This window comes from Sus scrofa, chromosome 4 (genome assembly GCF_054392235.1).
Source record: "Sus scrofa isolate SSC_HxYL_T2T_F1_AM1 chromosome 4, Sscrofa_HxYL_maternal_Yorkshire_Landrace_v2.0, whole genome shotgun sequence".
Classification (NCBI taxonomy): Eukaryota; Metazoa; Chordata; class Mammalia; order Artiodactyla; family Suidae; genus Sus; species Sus scrofa.
In genome coordinates this window covers 15,532,176-15,548,512 of record NC_139386.1, presented here as the reverse complement: position 1 = coordinate 15,548,512, position 16,337 = coordinate 15,532,176, and the positions used below count along the sequence as shown (strand labels likewise).

At 43.8% G+C, this 16,337-nt stretch overlaps 1 protein-coding gene across 5 annotated transcripts in view; it reads left to right on the top strand.

Moving 5' to 3' along the window:
• Positions 1-16,337, top strand: part of FER1L6 (fer-1 like family member 6) — a 188,607-nt gene that overhangs the window by 158,746 nt on the left and 13,524 nt on the right. For all 5 annotated transcript variants that reach the window (XR_014843370.1, XM_085021681.1, XM_021088953.2 and 2 more), the window contains 5 exons: positions 1,815-1,957; positions 4,922-5,010; positions 5,457-5,555; positions 8,659-8,900; positions 11,713-11,876. Coding sequence is in view for 4 of the 5 variants with exons in the window: in XM_085021681.1 (XP_084877807.1) it covers positions 1,815-1,957; positions 4,922-5,010; positions 5,457-5,555; positions 8,659-8,900; positions 11,713-11,876 (737 nt within the window). In the remaining variant the exon portion in view is untranslated. The remainder of the gene's footprint in view (positions 1-1,814; positions 1,958-4,921; positions 5,011-5,456; positions 5,556-8,658; positions 8,901-11,712; positions 11,877-16,337) is intronic.

The window sequence follows — 16,337 nt, the reverse complement described above, 5'->3', positions numbered from 1 at the left end:
CAATTCTCCTTTGCTCTTTGAAGTGATCCTTGCTGGTATTCCATTTTATGGTTGTGACATTTATTTCCATATGTCCCTTTTTGTAGTGATACAATGCTACCAGGAACTTCCTCATACATATTTTTACATATTTCTGATGTCGCTACAGTAGACCTCATTTAAGTAGAATTGCTGTGGCAGAAGACAGATGATTCCTTAAAATGAATATTGCATAAAATAAATAATTGGACACAACCCAAATTATGCCCATATGTGTTATACCAACTGCTCTCCTATTTCACCACCAAGAAATAGATTTTTCTAGATGAGCAATGTAGGACTTACCAGGAAGATCCCAGAGAGGCTTCCATAAATTTAGCATGAGAAAAAAAATCTTTAATGATACAGAACAATTCTTATACTGTCACCCCTGTCTTTTGGTTACTTAAAAAAATTACCTATATATGGTTCAGTGGTTCTGATGCAAAGAGCCCAATTAAGGATATGCTACAGGGTGTTCTGACACTGTGTTGATCCCATCACTTTGATGCCCAGATTTCTTTTTCCCTCATTGCTCTGGCCGCAAGACCCTCTTAGAGGTTCATGCATGCCAAGTTATTGATGTTTAGTGTATTAATGATATGGATGAATTTCTGTGAGAACAATACTTTTCCACAATACACCCTTATTAAGCCAACTTGGTCCCTTGGTCTGTATTCCACATTTCATGATTAAACAATTTATTTGCCCACCAAAATTCTGAAAAGATGTTCAGCAAGACCAGTTCTTACTGATTAAACTTTATGACAACATTTAATTCATTGATTACTTATTTGTCCCTATCAACTTTTTTTTTTCTTTTTAGGGCTGGATGTGTGGCGTATGAAAGTTCAAAGGCTAGGGGTCAAATAGGAGCTACAGCTGCCAGCCTACACCACAGCCATAGCAACTCGGGATCCAAGCCGTCTCTGTGACCTACACCACAGCTCATGGCAACACTGAATTCTTAACCCACTGAGCAGGGCCAAGGATCAAGCCCACATCCTCATGGATACAAGTTGGGTTCATTACTGCTGAACCACAATGGGAACTCCTGTCCCTATCAGCTTTTACCGATTGTAATTATTGCTATTAGATTTTCTTGCTAGCCCCCAACCCTTTTTTTTTGGTTTTGTCTTTTTAGGGCTGCACCTGCAGCATATGGAGATTCCCAGGCTTGGGGTCTAATTAGAGGTATAGCTGCCAGCCTACACCACAGCCACAGCAATGCGGGATCTGAGCCGAGTCTGCAACCTATACCACAGATCACAGCAATGCTGGATCCTTAACCCACTGAGCAAGGCCAGGGATCGAACCCACAACCTCATGGTTCCTAGTCGGAGTCATTAACCACTGAGCCACGACAGGAACTCCCCCCACCTCACCTCTTTTTAAAAAAATTAAACCAGGTTCAATTTTCTTATGTTGAATTTGGCCATTCTAAACTTTGTCAAGAAAATTTTATTCTTTCAACAATTTTTGTCTTATTTTACAAGTATCATTTCTACCGGTATTTTTTTGTTGGTGAATTACCTTTTTGGTAAAATGGTAAGTCTTCTTGTCAACCTTCTCATTTCTCCCTCTCTTAACTTTCAGTCTCTTTCCTCTTCCTACCACAACTACACCCACCTCCTTCCATTCTCTGCCCTTTGTCTTCTTTGGCGTCTTCTCTCTCCTTATCCCTCAGTTTATTGAAACACTTTAAGGAGTGTTTGAAATGCATCACCTGTCACCGTCCCATTGCCTGAACACGCATCTGACTGACAAGTCTCTTTATTTTTCTCTCTTCCACGCAGAGGAGACGGTGGAGTCTTATGAGCACTTGGCCCTCAGGGTGTTACACTCTTGGGAGGATATCCCGGAGGTTGGGTGTAGGCTGGTTCCTGAGCACATAGAAACTCGGCCGCTGTACCACAAGGATAAGCCGGGAATGGAGCAGGTAGAGACGGGGACAGTTGTGGTCCCGAGAGGAGTGCTCGTTCTCAAGAAATGGGAAGTTAATCTGGTGTGCTTTCCAGTAATGGTTCTCGGCCAGGGACAGCGTTGCCACCCCTGCCCTGGACAGTCAGCCATGCCTGAAATATTTGGGGTTATCTCGAGATGTGCTACCGGCATCTGATGAGCAGAGGCCAGAGCTGCTGCTACACACCCTACTCTGTGCTGGACAGCACCCCCCCCCCCAAATCACTCAGCCCCAAACGTCAGTAACATTGAGGTTGAGAAACTCTGCCTTGAAGTCAGGGTTGGATTTACTGCCTTTTCCTTTCGATGATTTAACATACTCTTGGGAAGAATCCTGACATTTGAGAAACTTTGAGAACTCATCTGATATGTCCAAGACCTTGTCCAAAGTCTATCAGTAACCAAACAGCCCACTAGTTTTCCCAGAGGAGCAGTGGCTGGAGGCTTACCTTGAAGAACTGGCAAGAACAACCTGTGTAGAAAAAAATCACCAGAGATCTGGGTTATGAGTGAAAGGAAGAGAAAACAAACTTTACAAAGAGACTTTTATGTCCTAGGTCCTATATAGAAATTATCTCACCTAATTAGGATGGCCATAGATTTATTTATCCAAAGTATGACCATGCTGAGAGGGAACTGCTAATAATTAAGCTGAGCCTCAGTGATCATATCTCAAATGAATACACTGTATAGGAACACTGGTGGAAGAATATCTATTCTAATAAACTCTCCCCTGAGTCAACACTAGAAAGAGATAACCCTAAAGAAACAAACTTGGGAGTTCCCATAGTGGCACAGTGGTTAACGAATCCGACTAGGAACCATAGGGTTGCCGGTTCGATCCCTGGCCTTGCTCAGTGGGTTGGGGATCCGGTGTTGCTGTGAGCTGTGGTGTGGTTCACAGATGTGGCTCGGATCCCGAGTTGCTGGGGCTCTGGTGTAGGCCGGCGGCTGCAGCTCCGATTGGACCCCTAGCCTGGGAACCTCCATATGCCGCGGGAGCAGCCCAAGAAATGGCAAAAAGACAAAAAAAGAAAGAAAGAAAGAAACTTGATTTTTATAAAAATTATTAAGCTGATACAAGGGACCTATGCCAGGACTTTCCTAGACAAACAGGAATGTGTGGGTCACCTTACCTTTATTTTTTAATACAGTCTCATGATGAAGTTCTTATGATCTTTGAAGATGAAGAAGTCAAGGCTCAGAGAGTTTACCTTGCTCAAAGTTACTCAGCTGGGCTGGGATTTAACTCAGGCAGTTTGAGTCCCTAGTTCTGTCCCAGCTCTGACTCCCTGTGTAATCTGGGCAGAAAACACAAGCTTGACTGCAGTGAGGCAGGAACCCCACACTGCTCTCCCAGCAGAGCTGGAATAGAAGCCTAGTGATAGCATGTGTGGGGCGTGTCTTGAAAGGATAAATTTTATCAGATGTAGAAGCTTATGATTATTTCCAGAGATTTACTACCAGGTGTTTGAAACCTTTTGGTTCCTGGTATCCTTCATTTTGCCTGTCAGATGTGGCTTCTTGGTTAAAAGTGAATGTTAATGTTTCTTTGGAGACCTAAGAATATAATCCTCCACTGAGCTGAGTTTTCTCTTCCCAAATGCTAACTCTTTGCTTACATTGTTCCTTCCCCTAAAAATCTTCTTGTTTCTTTCTTAACCAGAGCCCCTCCTTTACCCAAATCCTACAAATCGTTTCTAATGTTGGAAGCCCCACTTGCTTCATATAAAATCTCCCTGACGCTCCCAGCCCTTGCTGGCCACCTTCTGGCCTGGGCTGCCAGGATTTAGGGGGCATCGAGCAGAGCTGGACGTGGAATCCACTGGACCTTGTCCCCACCTGGGCTCTCAAATTCCTTGCAACAGAGTAAATTTTGCTGTATGGAGTCCAAAGCAGTGGAAGGAAAGCCCCATTCTGCCACTAATCAGCCACCGGACTTTAGATAATTTCTTTGACTTCTCTGACCCTTGGTATCTTTATGTGCAACACAGAAATATGATGGAGATAATGGAAATTAAGATACATTGGAAACAATGGAGCATGATGTTTCTGGCAGATGGTATTATCTTTTTAATCCTTAGGGGTTGATAGGAAAAGCAGGGTTTCTAGAGTCGGCAGACAAGAGTTGAATCCAGGCTTTGCTGTCTTCGCAGATAGGGGCGAGACATTTTCTTATCTGCCAAGTGAGACTAATAACACCTACTTAGTGGGGATTTTGGAAGGATTAATGAGATAATGCTTTTCAAGTGCACAGCACTGCATCTACCACACAAGTTTGCTTATTCTTCCCCTCCTCTTGATATATGCTCTAATTTTAATTAACTTATCGATTGATTAATACAATAATTAATTAATAATGTAATACTTAATGTAATAATTAATGTAATTTCTATCTTTGTCAACACCTATTCTAAACATGAATAATATCCATATATTATATTATATGTACCTAATATCCATTTCCAGTAAAGGAATCTGTTAAAACTGCAAATGATCAGTGTCTAGGTGGTAGCCAACCCTCCTAAAAAATAAAAAAAGCTAAAGAATGTCTTATTTTTGTTTCCCAGATGACATGCATCTTTATGAAAAGAAACAGAAGTAAACACTACATTAATTAAACTTTCAAATACACAAAATAAGAAGGCTTTAAACATGCCAGTAAGGCAAGAGAAATAATATAAGGGATTTTGATGAAAATATCAAACCACTAAAATGAGAAATAGTAAAACTAGGCATTGATGCTTATAAGTCTACACAGCCAGAGAGAATGCCACAATTTAAATAAATTACTGCCTCGGGGACTTTCCTGATGTTAGGATCTGTGTTTTTGACTGGCCAGTATCCATCCAGTGGCAGAATTCCCTGAATAGGATGGAGTCCTTTACACATTTCCAAAGTCAGACTCCCTCCCTAATATCCTTCTTCTCTTCTTAACAAGGGCCGCCTGCAGATGTGGGTAGACATGTTTCCCAAAGACATGCCTCAGCCTGGACCTCCTGTTGACATTTCACCAAGGAAACCCAAAGGGTAAGTAAGCCGCAGCCCCCTCTTCAAGGAAGGAGACCACGTGCAGATCATGACCCCTGATCTGGTGTTTGATACATTACACGGATCAACCGATGTCCAATAATCATGCCTCACTTGCCTCCTGGCCAATTGCAGCGGGGGCTGAGTGGCGGTGATTGAAATGCTGGCTCCTGTTTTCTGGCAGGAGCCACTGAGTTTCAACATTCGGGAAAATGTTGGTTAGTGGAAGGAGGATCTGCTCAGAGAAATTCATGTTCTTGGTGATTCCAGCTGGGATACTTGGTTTTGATGGAGAGAAGACCTTAAATATAGGTATTTTGGTAAATACCAACTATTACTGGTAAAATGAAGGAAGCTTATAGACTCAAAGCAGTACCAGAATCACACAGACACCAGTAGACTCAACTTTGACGGTCTTCGCTCTAAGTCTGCCTTCCTTATCCCAGGTATGAACTGAGAGTCATCATCTGGAACACGGAAGATGTCATTTTAGAGGATGAGAATATTTTCACGGGACAAAAATCAAGTGATATTTATGTTAAAGGGTAAGATCATCAACCAGCTCCAGCTCCTCCTTCCTTCCCATCCTCCCCTCTTTAAGCCCAACCAAACCTATGCTTGCGGAAGATACTCCACCCACATCCCACAGATGTCAGATAAGGTCACTTTCTTGGTCAAATATTTGCCTTATTTGGTCATTTTACTAAGAATAATTATCTCCTGGAAATTTTTTTTTTTTTTTTTTTTTTTGCTTTTTAGGGCCACACCCGCAGCATTGATCCCAGGCTAGGGGTCAAATTGGAGCTACAGCTGCCAGCCTATGCCACAGCCACAGTCATGCAGGATCCAAGCCGTGTCTGTGACCTACACCACAGCTCATGGCAACGCCAGATCCCAGACCCACTGAGTGAGGCCAGGGACCAAACCCATATCCTCACGGGTCCTAGTTGGGTTCGTTTCTGCTGAGCCATAATGGGAATTCCCTCATGAAATATTTTTGTGAGTCAATCTTATTGTATAGACATCTTTCCATTAAATGTCGGATGCCTAAACTTTTGGAATGACATTCAAAATACCTTTACACCAGAAGGAAGTAGAGATGCGATGCTATTGATGACAGATTAAGTGCTGAGAAGATGATAGGCCTAATACAAAGGCTAAAATGTATACCTTCCCATTTGCTAGTTTTACTGATAAAAAAAATACCAATGTAGAACTCAGGAAACTAAGTTTGGTGTCTCTCTCTTAGCTCTTGGCTATGACAGAAATGCTTTTGTAGTTTTCCTTTCAGCCCCTAGTCAGGGAGGGAGATGTCAGAAGCAAATGTGACTGCATCTCAGAAGCAGGAAACTCATCTCAGCCTCATCTTGGTATCTCTTTGCCTTCCCCCAGCAAGAAACCTGCTTGTTCATTAATATTCCCATTTCTAGTACACCACTGGGTCTTGTTCATTTTACCTCCCAAATAGCTGGGAGCACTCATTTCTTCATCTTTTCCTCTCTCATTTCTTGCTCGGGCCACTGAAATACCAACGCTCTCTGAATCCATCTCTCCTTATTTAGTCCTGCTTCCAATAAGCTGTTCTCTATGTTGAAACATGAATTATCGTTTCAAAACACAATCTGATTCCATCGGTCCTGTATGTAAAACCTTTTAGTGACATCCTGTTTTCTCTGGACAAAGATCCAAATCCATCACGTGTCCTAAAATATCACATATGACTAGTGGCTGCCTATCCAGATTCATCTCATGATCAATACGCCCCCTTGCCCTCTGCTCTCCAGTCACACTGACCTTCTTTCCCCTCTTAGAATGTGTCCTCACCTCTTCTTCCATAGGGCCTTTGCTTATCCCTCACTGGTGCCTTCTGCCACCCCACCCATTTCCCTCCATCCTCCTCCCTCCATGAAGGCGAGGACCAGCTCTGTTTGCTCCCCATCACTCCCCTGGCATCTAGCTCACTCCTTGTGTCCTCATAGATACCACACGTGTATTGGTTGATGGCGAACCATCTTTAGCTAAATCATGACACTCTAACCCCAAGTGGTATCACTCCTCTGGGAAGAGAAGGGTCCATACTCTCCCCTGCCCTGGGGTAGATCGGGATTGAGGGAGGGATGTTTGTTTTCAGAAAGCAAGTGGGAGATGTAGAGAGCAAATTCGAGACTGCTCGGGCAGCATGGGTGGGGAAGGTGTAGGATGGCCTGGGAGTTGGGGGTTAATAGATGCAAACTATTACATTTAGAATGGATAAAGTAACAAGGTCCTACTGTATAGCACAGGGAACTAAGTCTGATCTCTTGTGCTAGAACACGGTTGAAGATAATATGAGAAAAAGAATGTATGTATGTGTACATATGACTGGGCCACTTTGATGTTCAATGAAAATCAGCAAATCAATTATACTATAAAAAAAGAAAGCAGAAGTTCCCGTCGTGGCTCAGTGGTTAACAGATCTGACTAGGAACCATGAGGTTGTGGGTTCAATCCCTGGCCTTGCTCAGTGGGTTAAGGATCTGGCATTGCCGTGAGCTGTGGTGTAGGTTGCAGACATGGCTCAGATCCCGAATTGCTATGGCTGTGGTGTAGGCCGATGGCTACATCTCTGATTCAACCCCTAGACTGGGAACCTCCATATGCTGCGGGAGCAGCCCAAGAAATGGCAAAAAGACAAAATAAATAAATAAATAAATAAATAAATAAATAATAAAAAAAGAAAGCAAGTCGGAGTTCCCGTCATGGCACAGTAGAAACGAATCCAACTGGGAACCATGAGGTTGTAGGTTTGATCCCTGGGCTCTCTCAGTGAGTTAAGGATCTGGCATTGCCGTGGGCTGTGGTGTAGGTTGCAGACGCAGCTTGGATCTGGCGTTGCTGTGGCTCAGGCGTAGGCCGGCGGCTACAGCTCTGATTGGACCCCTAGCCTGGGAACCTCCATATGCCATGCGTGTGGCCCCCAAAAGACAAAAAGACAAAAAAATACAAGAAAGAAAGCAAGTGATTTGGCATTATCAATTAGTTTGAATTAAATTATCTATTATCTCAAGAATTTGCCGTGGATAAAGTACTAGGGGAAAATGTATCTATTGTAGCTTACTTTATACTGGGGATGGAGGAGAAAGGCCAGGTAGTACTAAAAGGAAATAACAGATCATTTGGAGTCCACAAATCACTGTGCATATATTATCTCGTATAATTCCTCAGAATTTCTATGAACTGGATATTGTCATGGCTCCCATGACAAAAGCGCAGAGAGGTTTGATAGCTTATCTATGTAAGGTGGCAATGTCAGGTTATGGAGTGGATGCAGAAATGGCACCCTTATAAAGAAGGCTCCCAGGGTGGAAGAAATTCAGATTACACTTGCATTTCACACTTCCTGAATATTCCCTGTATTGCATGGGGCTTTAGATCTACCCATGAACAACTGAAAACAATTCCCAGCCTGACTTAGAATGAGAGTCTTGTTTGGGTTTCCCATCCTTTGATCCCTACAGATTCAGGAGAAGCTTCCCTCCGAGTTGAATTATATCATAATTTTAAAACCTTGGATCTGCAACCACAATGAAACAAGTTAAATCAGTCTGGATGATACGATGCCTGACTCATGGGCGCTGAATGTCTAATTCTCTTTCTGTCTTTCTTCAGGTGGCTAAAGGGTTTGGAGGACGACAAGCAGGAGACCGACGTGCATTACAACTCCCTGACCGGAGAGGGAAACTTCAACTGGCGCTTTCTATTTCCGTTTCAGTATCTCCCAGCAGAGAAGCAAATGGTCATTACCAAGAGGGAAAACATCTTTTCCTTAGAGAAGATGGAGTGTAAGACACCAGCCGTGTTGGTGCTCCAGGTTTGGGATTTTGAAAGGCTGTCCTCAGATGATTTTCTGGGTAAGCTGGCGGCTTCATCATGCTCATATTAATGTGCAGGGTTCTGCCCCAGCTTTTGGAGAGCTTGATCTAAGTCTACAGGGATAATGATTTCAATGTTATTGAATAAGTTTGATAGGAGTTCCCGTCGTGGCTCAGTGGTTAACGAATCCAACTAGGAACCATGAGGTTGTGGGTTCGATCCCTGGCCTCGCTCAGTGGGTTAAGGATCCAGGATTGTTGGGAGCTGTGGTGTAGGTCACAGATGTGGCTCCGATCCCAAGTTGCTGTGGCTCTGGTATAGGCCGGTGGCTACAGCTCTGATTAGACCCCTAGCCTGGGAACCTCCATATGCTGCGGGTGCGGCCCTAAAAAGACAAAAAAAAAAAAAAAGAAGTTTGATAGTAAAATATTGAAACATTCCAAATAGCCATTAATAGGGGATTGACTCACTAAGTTGTGGTGCAGCCCTCTGGTGGAAGACACATATTCAGACAGACTTAAAATGATTTTTGCTCCAGCACTAGAAAGCTGTTAAAAAAAAATTTTTTTTTTTTTTTTTTTTTTTGGCTTTTTAAGGCTGTACCCATGGCATATGGGAGGTTCCAGGGCTAGGGATCGAATTGGAGCTACAACTGCCGGCCTATGCCACAGCCACAGCCACAGCAACTCGGGATCTGAGCCACATCTGCAACCTATACCACAGCTCACGGCAACGCTGGATCCCCGACCCACTGAGCGAGGCCAGGGGTTGAACCCACAACCTGATGGTGACTAGCCGAATTCCCACCACGGTGGAAACTCTTTTTATTGGAAGCTGTTAAATTTTGAACTGACTACTGGTCTGCCCTGTATCTCAGTTTTCCTTAGTAAAATGAGGAGAAGAGTATGACATACCTTGGAGGGCATTAGGAGCTGTAAATGTGATAATGTAATTGGAAAACTAAGGACAGTGCTTCATACATAGTAAGCCCTCAAAGTTATAACCCTGCAGCCATTAAAATATTAGAATATTTAGGAGTTCCCTGTGGTGCAGCAAGTTAAGGATCTGGTGTTGTCACTGCATCAGCTCCGGTTGTTGCTATGGTGCAGGTTCAGTCTCTGGCCCAGGAACTTCCACATGCCACAGGCATGGCCAAAAAGAAAATTTTTTAAAATATTAGAATACTGAATGAGTTGGATAGTTGTGCAGGGTGCAATAAGTGAAAGTAAGAATAAAGAAAAAAATCTTGGAGTTTCCACTGTGGTGCAGTGGGTTAAGGATCCCACTGCAGTGGCTTGCGTCACTGTGGAGGTGTGAGTTCGACCCCTGGCACAGTGGGTTAAAGGATCCCATGTGGCTGTAGCTGTGGCATAGTTTGCAGATGTGGCTTGGATTCAATCCCTGGCCCAGGAACTTCCATATGCCCCAAGTGCAGCCATAAAATTAAAAACAAAAATCTCCTTGAGGTAAAAAATATGTTTATCTGTATTGGAAAAAAAGTCAGAGACAGCCAGAGAGAGACTGGCATAAGGATATGAACTAGTAAATAGAGCAGAGGTCCACCTGGGGGGTAGGATTACGGCAAAGTCTTCTGTTATTTTTTTGCTCATGTGCATGCTCTAAATATTCATGGTTAGCAATACTTTTTTAACAGGGAAAGGTTATTAAAGAGAGAGATATAACTCTCATGGCATTATCTTACTCTGCTTAATATTCACTCGTTGAAAATACACTGTTAGGAGTTCCCGTTGTGATGCAGTGGAAACGAATCTGACTAGTATCCATGAGGATGCAGGTTCAATCCCTGGCCTCGCTCAGTGGGTTAAGAATCCGGCATTGCAGTGAGCTGTGGTGTAGCTCGAAGATGCGGCTCAGATCCCATGTTGCTGTGGCTGTGGTGTAGGCCGGCAGCTGTAGCTCCATTCCGACCCCTAGCCTGGGAACTTCCATATGCAACTGGAGCCGGTGCAGCCCTAAAAAGTTTAAAAATTTTTAAAAATGAGAGAAAGAAAGAAAATACATTGCTGAAAACTAGTGAACCCAACGAAAAAGAAGCAGACTCGCAGATACAGAGAACAAAGGAGTGGTTACTGGTGGGGAGAGGGAATTGGGGAAGGGCCATCTAGGGGTGGGGGGGGTGAAATACAATACTGGGTGTAAGACAGGCTCAAGCAGGTCTTATACCACATGGGGAATACAGCTAGTAGTTTGTAATAACTGTAAATAGAAAGTAATCTTTAAAAACTGTATAAAATTTTTTAAAAATTTTAAGAAAAAATACATTGTTGAGAGTCCGCTAAGGTACTGGAGGGCAGCTACCGAGACAGTAAGATTTAGACCCAGCCTGGAGAAGTTCAATGGACTCAGAGAGGGAGGCGTGGTAGGGAGGAGGTCCTTACAGGCTGATCTGGGCTGAGGCAGGGAAGAGCTCAAGGGATAGGCATGTAATCCAGACCCACAGTCAGGGAGCAGAGAAGAGGCCCAGCAGATGACACCAGAAACTGAGGCTTGAAAGGGACACATGGGATTGGAACAACATTGTACATTAACTATATTTTAATTAAAAAAGATGTATGAAAGAAAGAAGAAAAGCAAAAAAAGAAAGTGACATACAGTGGCTTCGCCCTTGTCCTTTATCTACTGCCACATTATTCATGCTTGAAAGGCACCAAACACATCTTGGTCCTGTGTGTGCCCCCAAATCCCTAACACATGCTGTTGATCCCACGGGGTCCCGATTGAATGACTGGTGAGTGGATGGATGGATTAATGGGGGTGGGGCAGGGAGTGACTGAGGATGGTGACAATTTTTCAAGCCCTGCTAGAACAGTTAAGGGCCTCTCTTCACAGGCTCCCTGGAAATGAACCTCAACAGTTTTCCCCGGGCGGCTAAGTCTGCCAAAGCCTGCGATCTCACCAAGTTTGAAAATGCAAGCGAGGAGAACAAGATTTCCATATTCCAGCAAAAGCGTGTGCGGGGCTGGTGGCCTTTCTCTAAAAGCAAAGAACTCACGGTATGTGACAGCTATAGGGGATGGGGCAGGGGTGGGGCAGGAAGAGGACCTCATGTTCTTTATTTTTTTTAATGTGGTTTATTTATTTTTATTTTTTATTAAAGTATAGTTGATTGACAGTGTTGTGTCAATTTCAGCTGTACAGCAAAGTGACCCAGTCATACACTCATGTTCTTGAAGTGAGTCATCTTGTAAATCTCAAGTCGAGTGCCTTGAAATGACATAGAGCCCTTTAGGGCAACGGTTCTGAGAAGCGAGAATTTTGAAAAATTTATCAATGCATTAAGCCTTCCATATTTCAGCATATTTGATTTAATAGCTGTCGATGGCGGGATGGGTTTCTATCCTCTTGGCTTGAATGTCTGCCCCTGGCAGTAATTTTTTTCAACATTTCTTGAAATTACACACAAGGTCCTTACTAATGTGCAATTTTAATGCCACTGCTTCATCCCTTCACCCTCAGATGAGACTCAATTTAAAAAGTGATCTGTCCTTGAACCACTCCCTCGAGAGGATGCTCGAGCTGAGATGAGAGCCATTTACCCCTCTCCCTGCCTTGCCAGCTTGGTCCCTCCCATATGGCACATGCTGCAGGAATTCAGACCTTTCACAAAGAGTGGGAAGAAAGTTTCTCCTGCCCTTTCTTTCAGCCCCTCATTGCTCCTTTGTAAGGGAGAGTGGTGGACTCTAGTGATCAGTGAGGCTGAGAAAAAGGACGGGGACTGCAGAGGTGGCCTCTTTTCTCTGCTGTCCTCCTTTGAGGCAGGTGCGTTCTTTCTGCTGCTCCTAGTGCCCAGTGGCAAAGGCGAACCCAGGTCAGGACCATAGCAGGTCTTGATAGAGACCCATTTCTCTGGCTGGCTGGCTAGGGGCTCAGTGGGTGCAGGACAGGGATTCCCTTCGAACCTAACTGGGTAAATGGCAGCTGCTGGCTTGCCTCCATGGTGTCTAGTTTTCGTGTGTTTTCTAGGAGGTTTTCTCTTCCCACCACTCTCAATTCAACCCCCTCTCGGTGAGATTAGATCAAGAGAATGAGGTGCCAGGCAAGCCCACTCTCCTTACTCCTCCCAAGTTCATAATTAGGGCTTACTACACTCAGTCTATATACTCCGTTCCAGACTTCATCTTAATCATTGAGCCTCCCTTAATAGATTTCAACCAGTGAAGTGATTGATGAATGGATGAGTTCAGGTATGAAGTAAGCATGGTCTCTACTCTCAACCAGCTCAGAGTCCAGGGAGAGGCATGATGCATCAACAGTCCAGTCCCCATGAAACAAAATGTAAATGACATGGGGAAGGATGAGAGGAGGGGAAGATTAGTTCTCTCTGAGGATGCTGAGGGGCCAAGCAGGGCAGAGCATGAATTTTTCAAGAACAAAGGATGATAAAGGCATTTTCTAGATGAAGCAAAGGATGCATGGCTACTCCCAGTAGAGGAACTATGATGAGCGTGATGAGCCTGGAGTGGCTAACTGCCCACTGGTCAGAGGTGTCAGAATGTAATAGGAGTCAGGAAATGAGAGTTGCCAAGTCCTGAATTCGAATTCTTATTCTTTGATATAATTCCTTCTCCTACCCAATAAATGGCAGTGATTATGTATAGATGACATAATAGCAGGTATCTATTACATTTTTATAGCCCTTCAGCGTTTGCAAAATATATTCAGACCCCTCCTGTTATTTCATTCGATCCTAATAGACTCTTTTCCATGTCATTTATTTATTTCTTCATTGCCTTCAACAAATATTTATTGAGCATCTATTAAATAATAAGCCCTGAGACAAAATATGAGACATACAGACATAGTCTCTGCCAGCATGGGGCTTAGAGTCCAGTGTCAAAGAGAGACACACAGGGAAGATAGAAGGACACACATAAGTGCACAGTCACACCGAGAAACCAAATTCTTAAAACAAGGGCTGGGAAGTGCTACAGCAAAGCTGATCCAAGGCAGATATTTCCATCCATATGGTAGCTGGAAGCCTTTCTGCAGCTTTGCAGTTGAGACCTAAAGAAGGAAAAGTCAAGAGCCATCTGTAGAAAAATGGGAAGGAGGGCATTGGTCACCAAGTAAAGACCGCAGGCAAAGGTCCTGGGGTGAGAATGAGTTCAGGGTGTAGGAGAAACTAAAATACATACACACACACACACACACACACACACCCCTCTCCCACAACTGGATGATGTTGGGGAAGTGGAGGGGAAACGAGAGCTATGTCCTAATAGGAGAGGAGACAGGAAGATTTGAATGATGGGGGGTCAGAGGATGCAGAGAAGTTGCTTTGAGACACAGTGGTGAGGCGACGAAGCAGTATTTTGGTTGTGACTGTCTGTTTTCTCCGAGCACATTAAGGATTTCGCAGGGGCTAAGACCGAGGAATGGAGAAGCAGACGGCCTGGGTCTGAGTCCTGTTCTCTCCTGACTAGTTGTGTGACATGACACAAGTTACGCTGGGCCTCAGCTTCCACATCTACAAAATGGGGATTGATACTATGTACATATCTCATGGGGTTTTTAGCAAATAAATGAATTAATGTACAGTAAGTGTTCAGAACTCTGGAAATAAAACAAGACTACCCAGGAGAGGACAAGTGGAGGCTATTTATTTAGAGCTCACTATAGCGAAGGAGTCAGCCCCTATCACTTGTGTTTGCCTGTGTCTGGGAACAGGGAAGCTTTAGAGTGAAAAGAAGGGAAGGCTTCAGGTTTGTTCTGACTGGCGGTTGTTGGCCTGAGAAAGCTGGGGGCAGAGTAGCAAGGAGGGGGGCAGCCTATGTGACCGGTCAAGGGACAGTATTGGAAAGGGGATAAAAACTAGAGAATTGGCCCCAAAGGGCACCTTTGAGCTAGACACCCACGGAAACTGAGAGAGGGGGTGTCATCCCCCTCGATCATTATATTTCCTTTTTCTTTTTAAAAAATGAAAGTATAATTGATTTATAATCGTGTGCCAATTTCCACTGTAAAATTTTTTTCATTAAAAAGTTTTAATTAAAGTATAGTTGATTTACAATGTTGTGCCAATTTCTGCTATAAATTTTTTTTAATTAAAAAAATGTTTTTGGCTACAGCGAGAAGTGAGATCTCGGTTCCCAGGCCAGAGATTGAACCTGGGCTGCAGTGGTGAAAGTGCTGAGTCCTAAGCACTAGACCACCAGGGAACTCAATGTTTATATTTCAAAGAGATGACTCCCAGGTTCTTGAGAAAGGCTTTCCTAGGTACTAAAGACAAAAGGCCTACCTAGTATTCAAAAGAATTTACATATTGTTCAAAGAGAAAAGAAAGGGCTTACAATGACAAGTTCTCTAAAATAAATGCTCCAAGGAAAAGGGGAAGGACATCGCTAAGCTTATTTTCTACAGGGAGAAATAAGCCTCTTATTTTTAATGCGTTTTTGTCCTTACACATCCTAAAGGGAAAACAAGAATTGACTTCATCCTCACTCGCTCTGGCAGCTCTTGGTTGAAGCCTGGCCCTGAAAGTCTTGCTGGTTTGGCCTGCAGTAGCGGTTTAATCCAGCTGCCCCACATCCTCTTTTGCCCCAAGTAACCAGTAACCACACTGAGGAAGCTAAAACATTGATAGCCTGGTAGAAAGTTGAATGAGCCCAGAATACTCTGCCTCGGGGTTGGCACGTCCCCTCTCCAAGTATAAGTCTTGTTGACCTAAAACAAATAGGCATCCAGTTATCATTCTGGCAAAAAAGTGAGTTTATTTGGGTTCAACAAAGAATTGCAACTTGAGGTCTGCCATCCCAGCTAGCCACACGCAAATCCCCAGCAAAAATAGAGAGGAGAAGCTTTTATAGAGGGGAAAGGAAGTTGGAAGCACGATAGTAAACTGACTTTTCCCTGGCTGGGGGGTGACTGTCTCTCATTGGCTGAGCTCTTGCCAGGTAGGAAGAGAAGGTCTTTCTTCCTCCTCTTGGGCTCCGCTGCAGTGTAGGGCATGAGCGCTCCCCCTTCCGGCCTCTCGACTCTATTTTAATTGAGGTTTCTGTTTATTAATCTTGGCACTTTTTATGCCTGTAAAATGCATAGTTTGGACTGGGTGCCTTCCAGGTGTGTTTCCAGAAAACACATGCTCTGATTCCAGCTCTGCGTGAACTGCCCTCCTGTTCCTTGGAGCCAGCACTCAGAACATCGTTGCCCTCTTATTCCAATTACTAGCAGCCAAGGGGGCTTTGTTTATAGATACCACCACCTGCCAGGCTTATTTTTTAAAGCTGCCTATCCGTACACCCAAGCAGTGTCATTTAGGGCATTTGGATCCCACAGCTCCTGGCGTGGAATATGGATAGTGAGTGAAAAACAGCTCCAAGTGGATTTGCATACGAATGGGTACCCTTTGGAGAAGGAAAGGGAATATGAACTGAACATGTTCATGAAACATATTGCACGATGCCTTTAATGTGCATCATCCTGCTAAAAGCAACCTTCAAAGAAATCACTCCTTT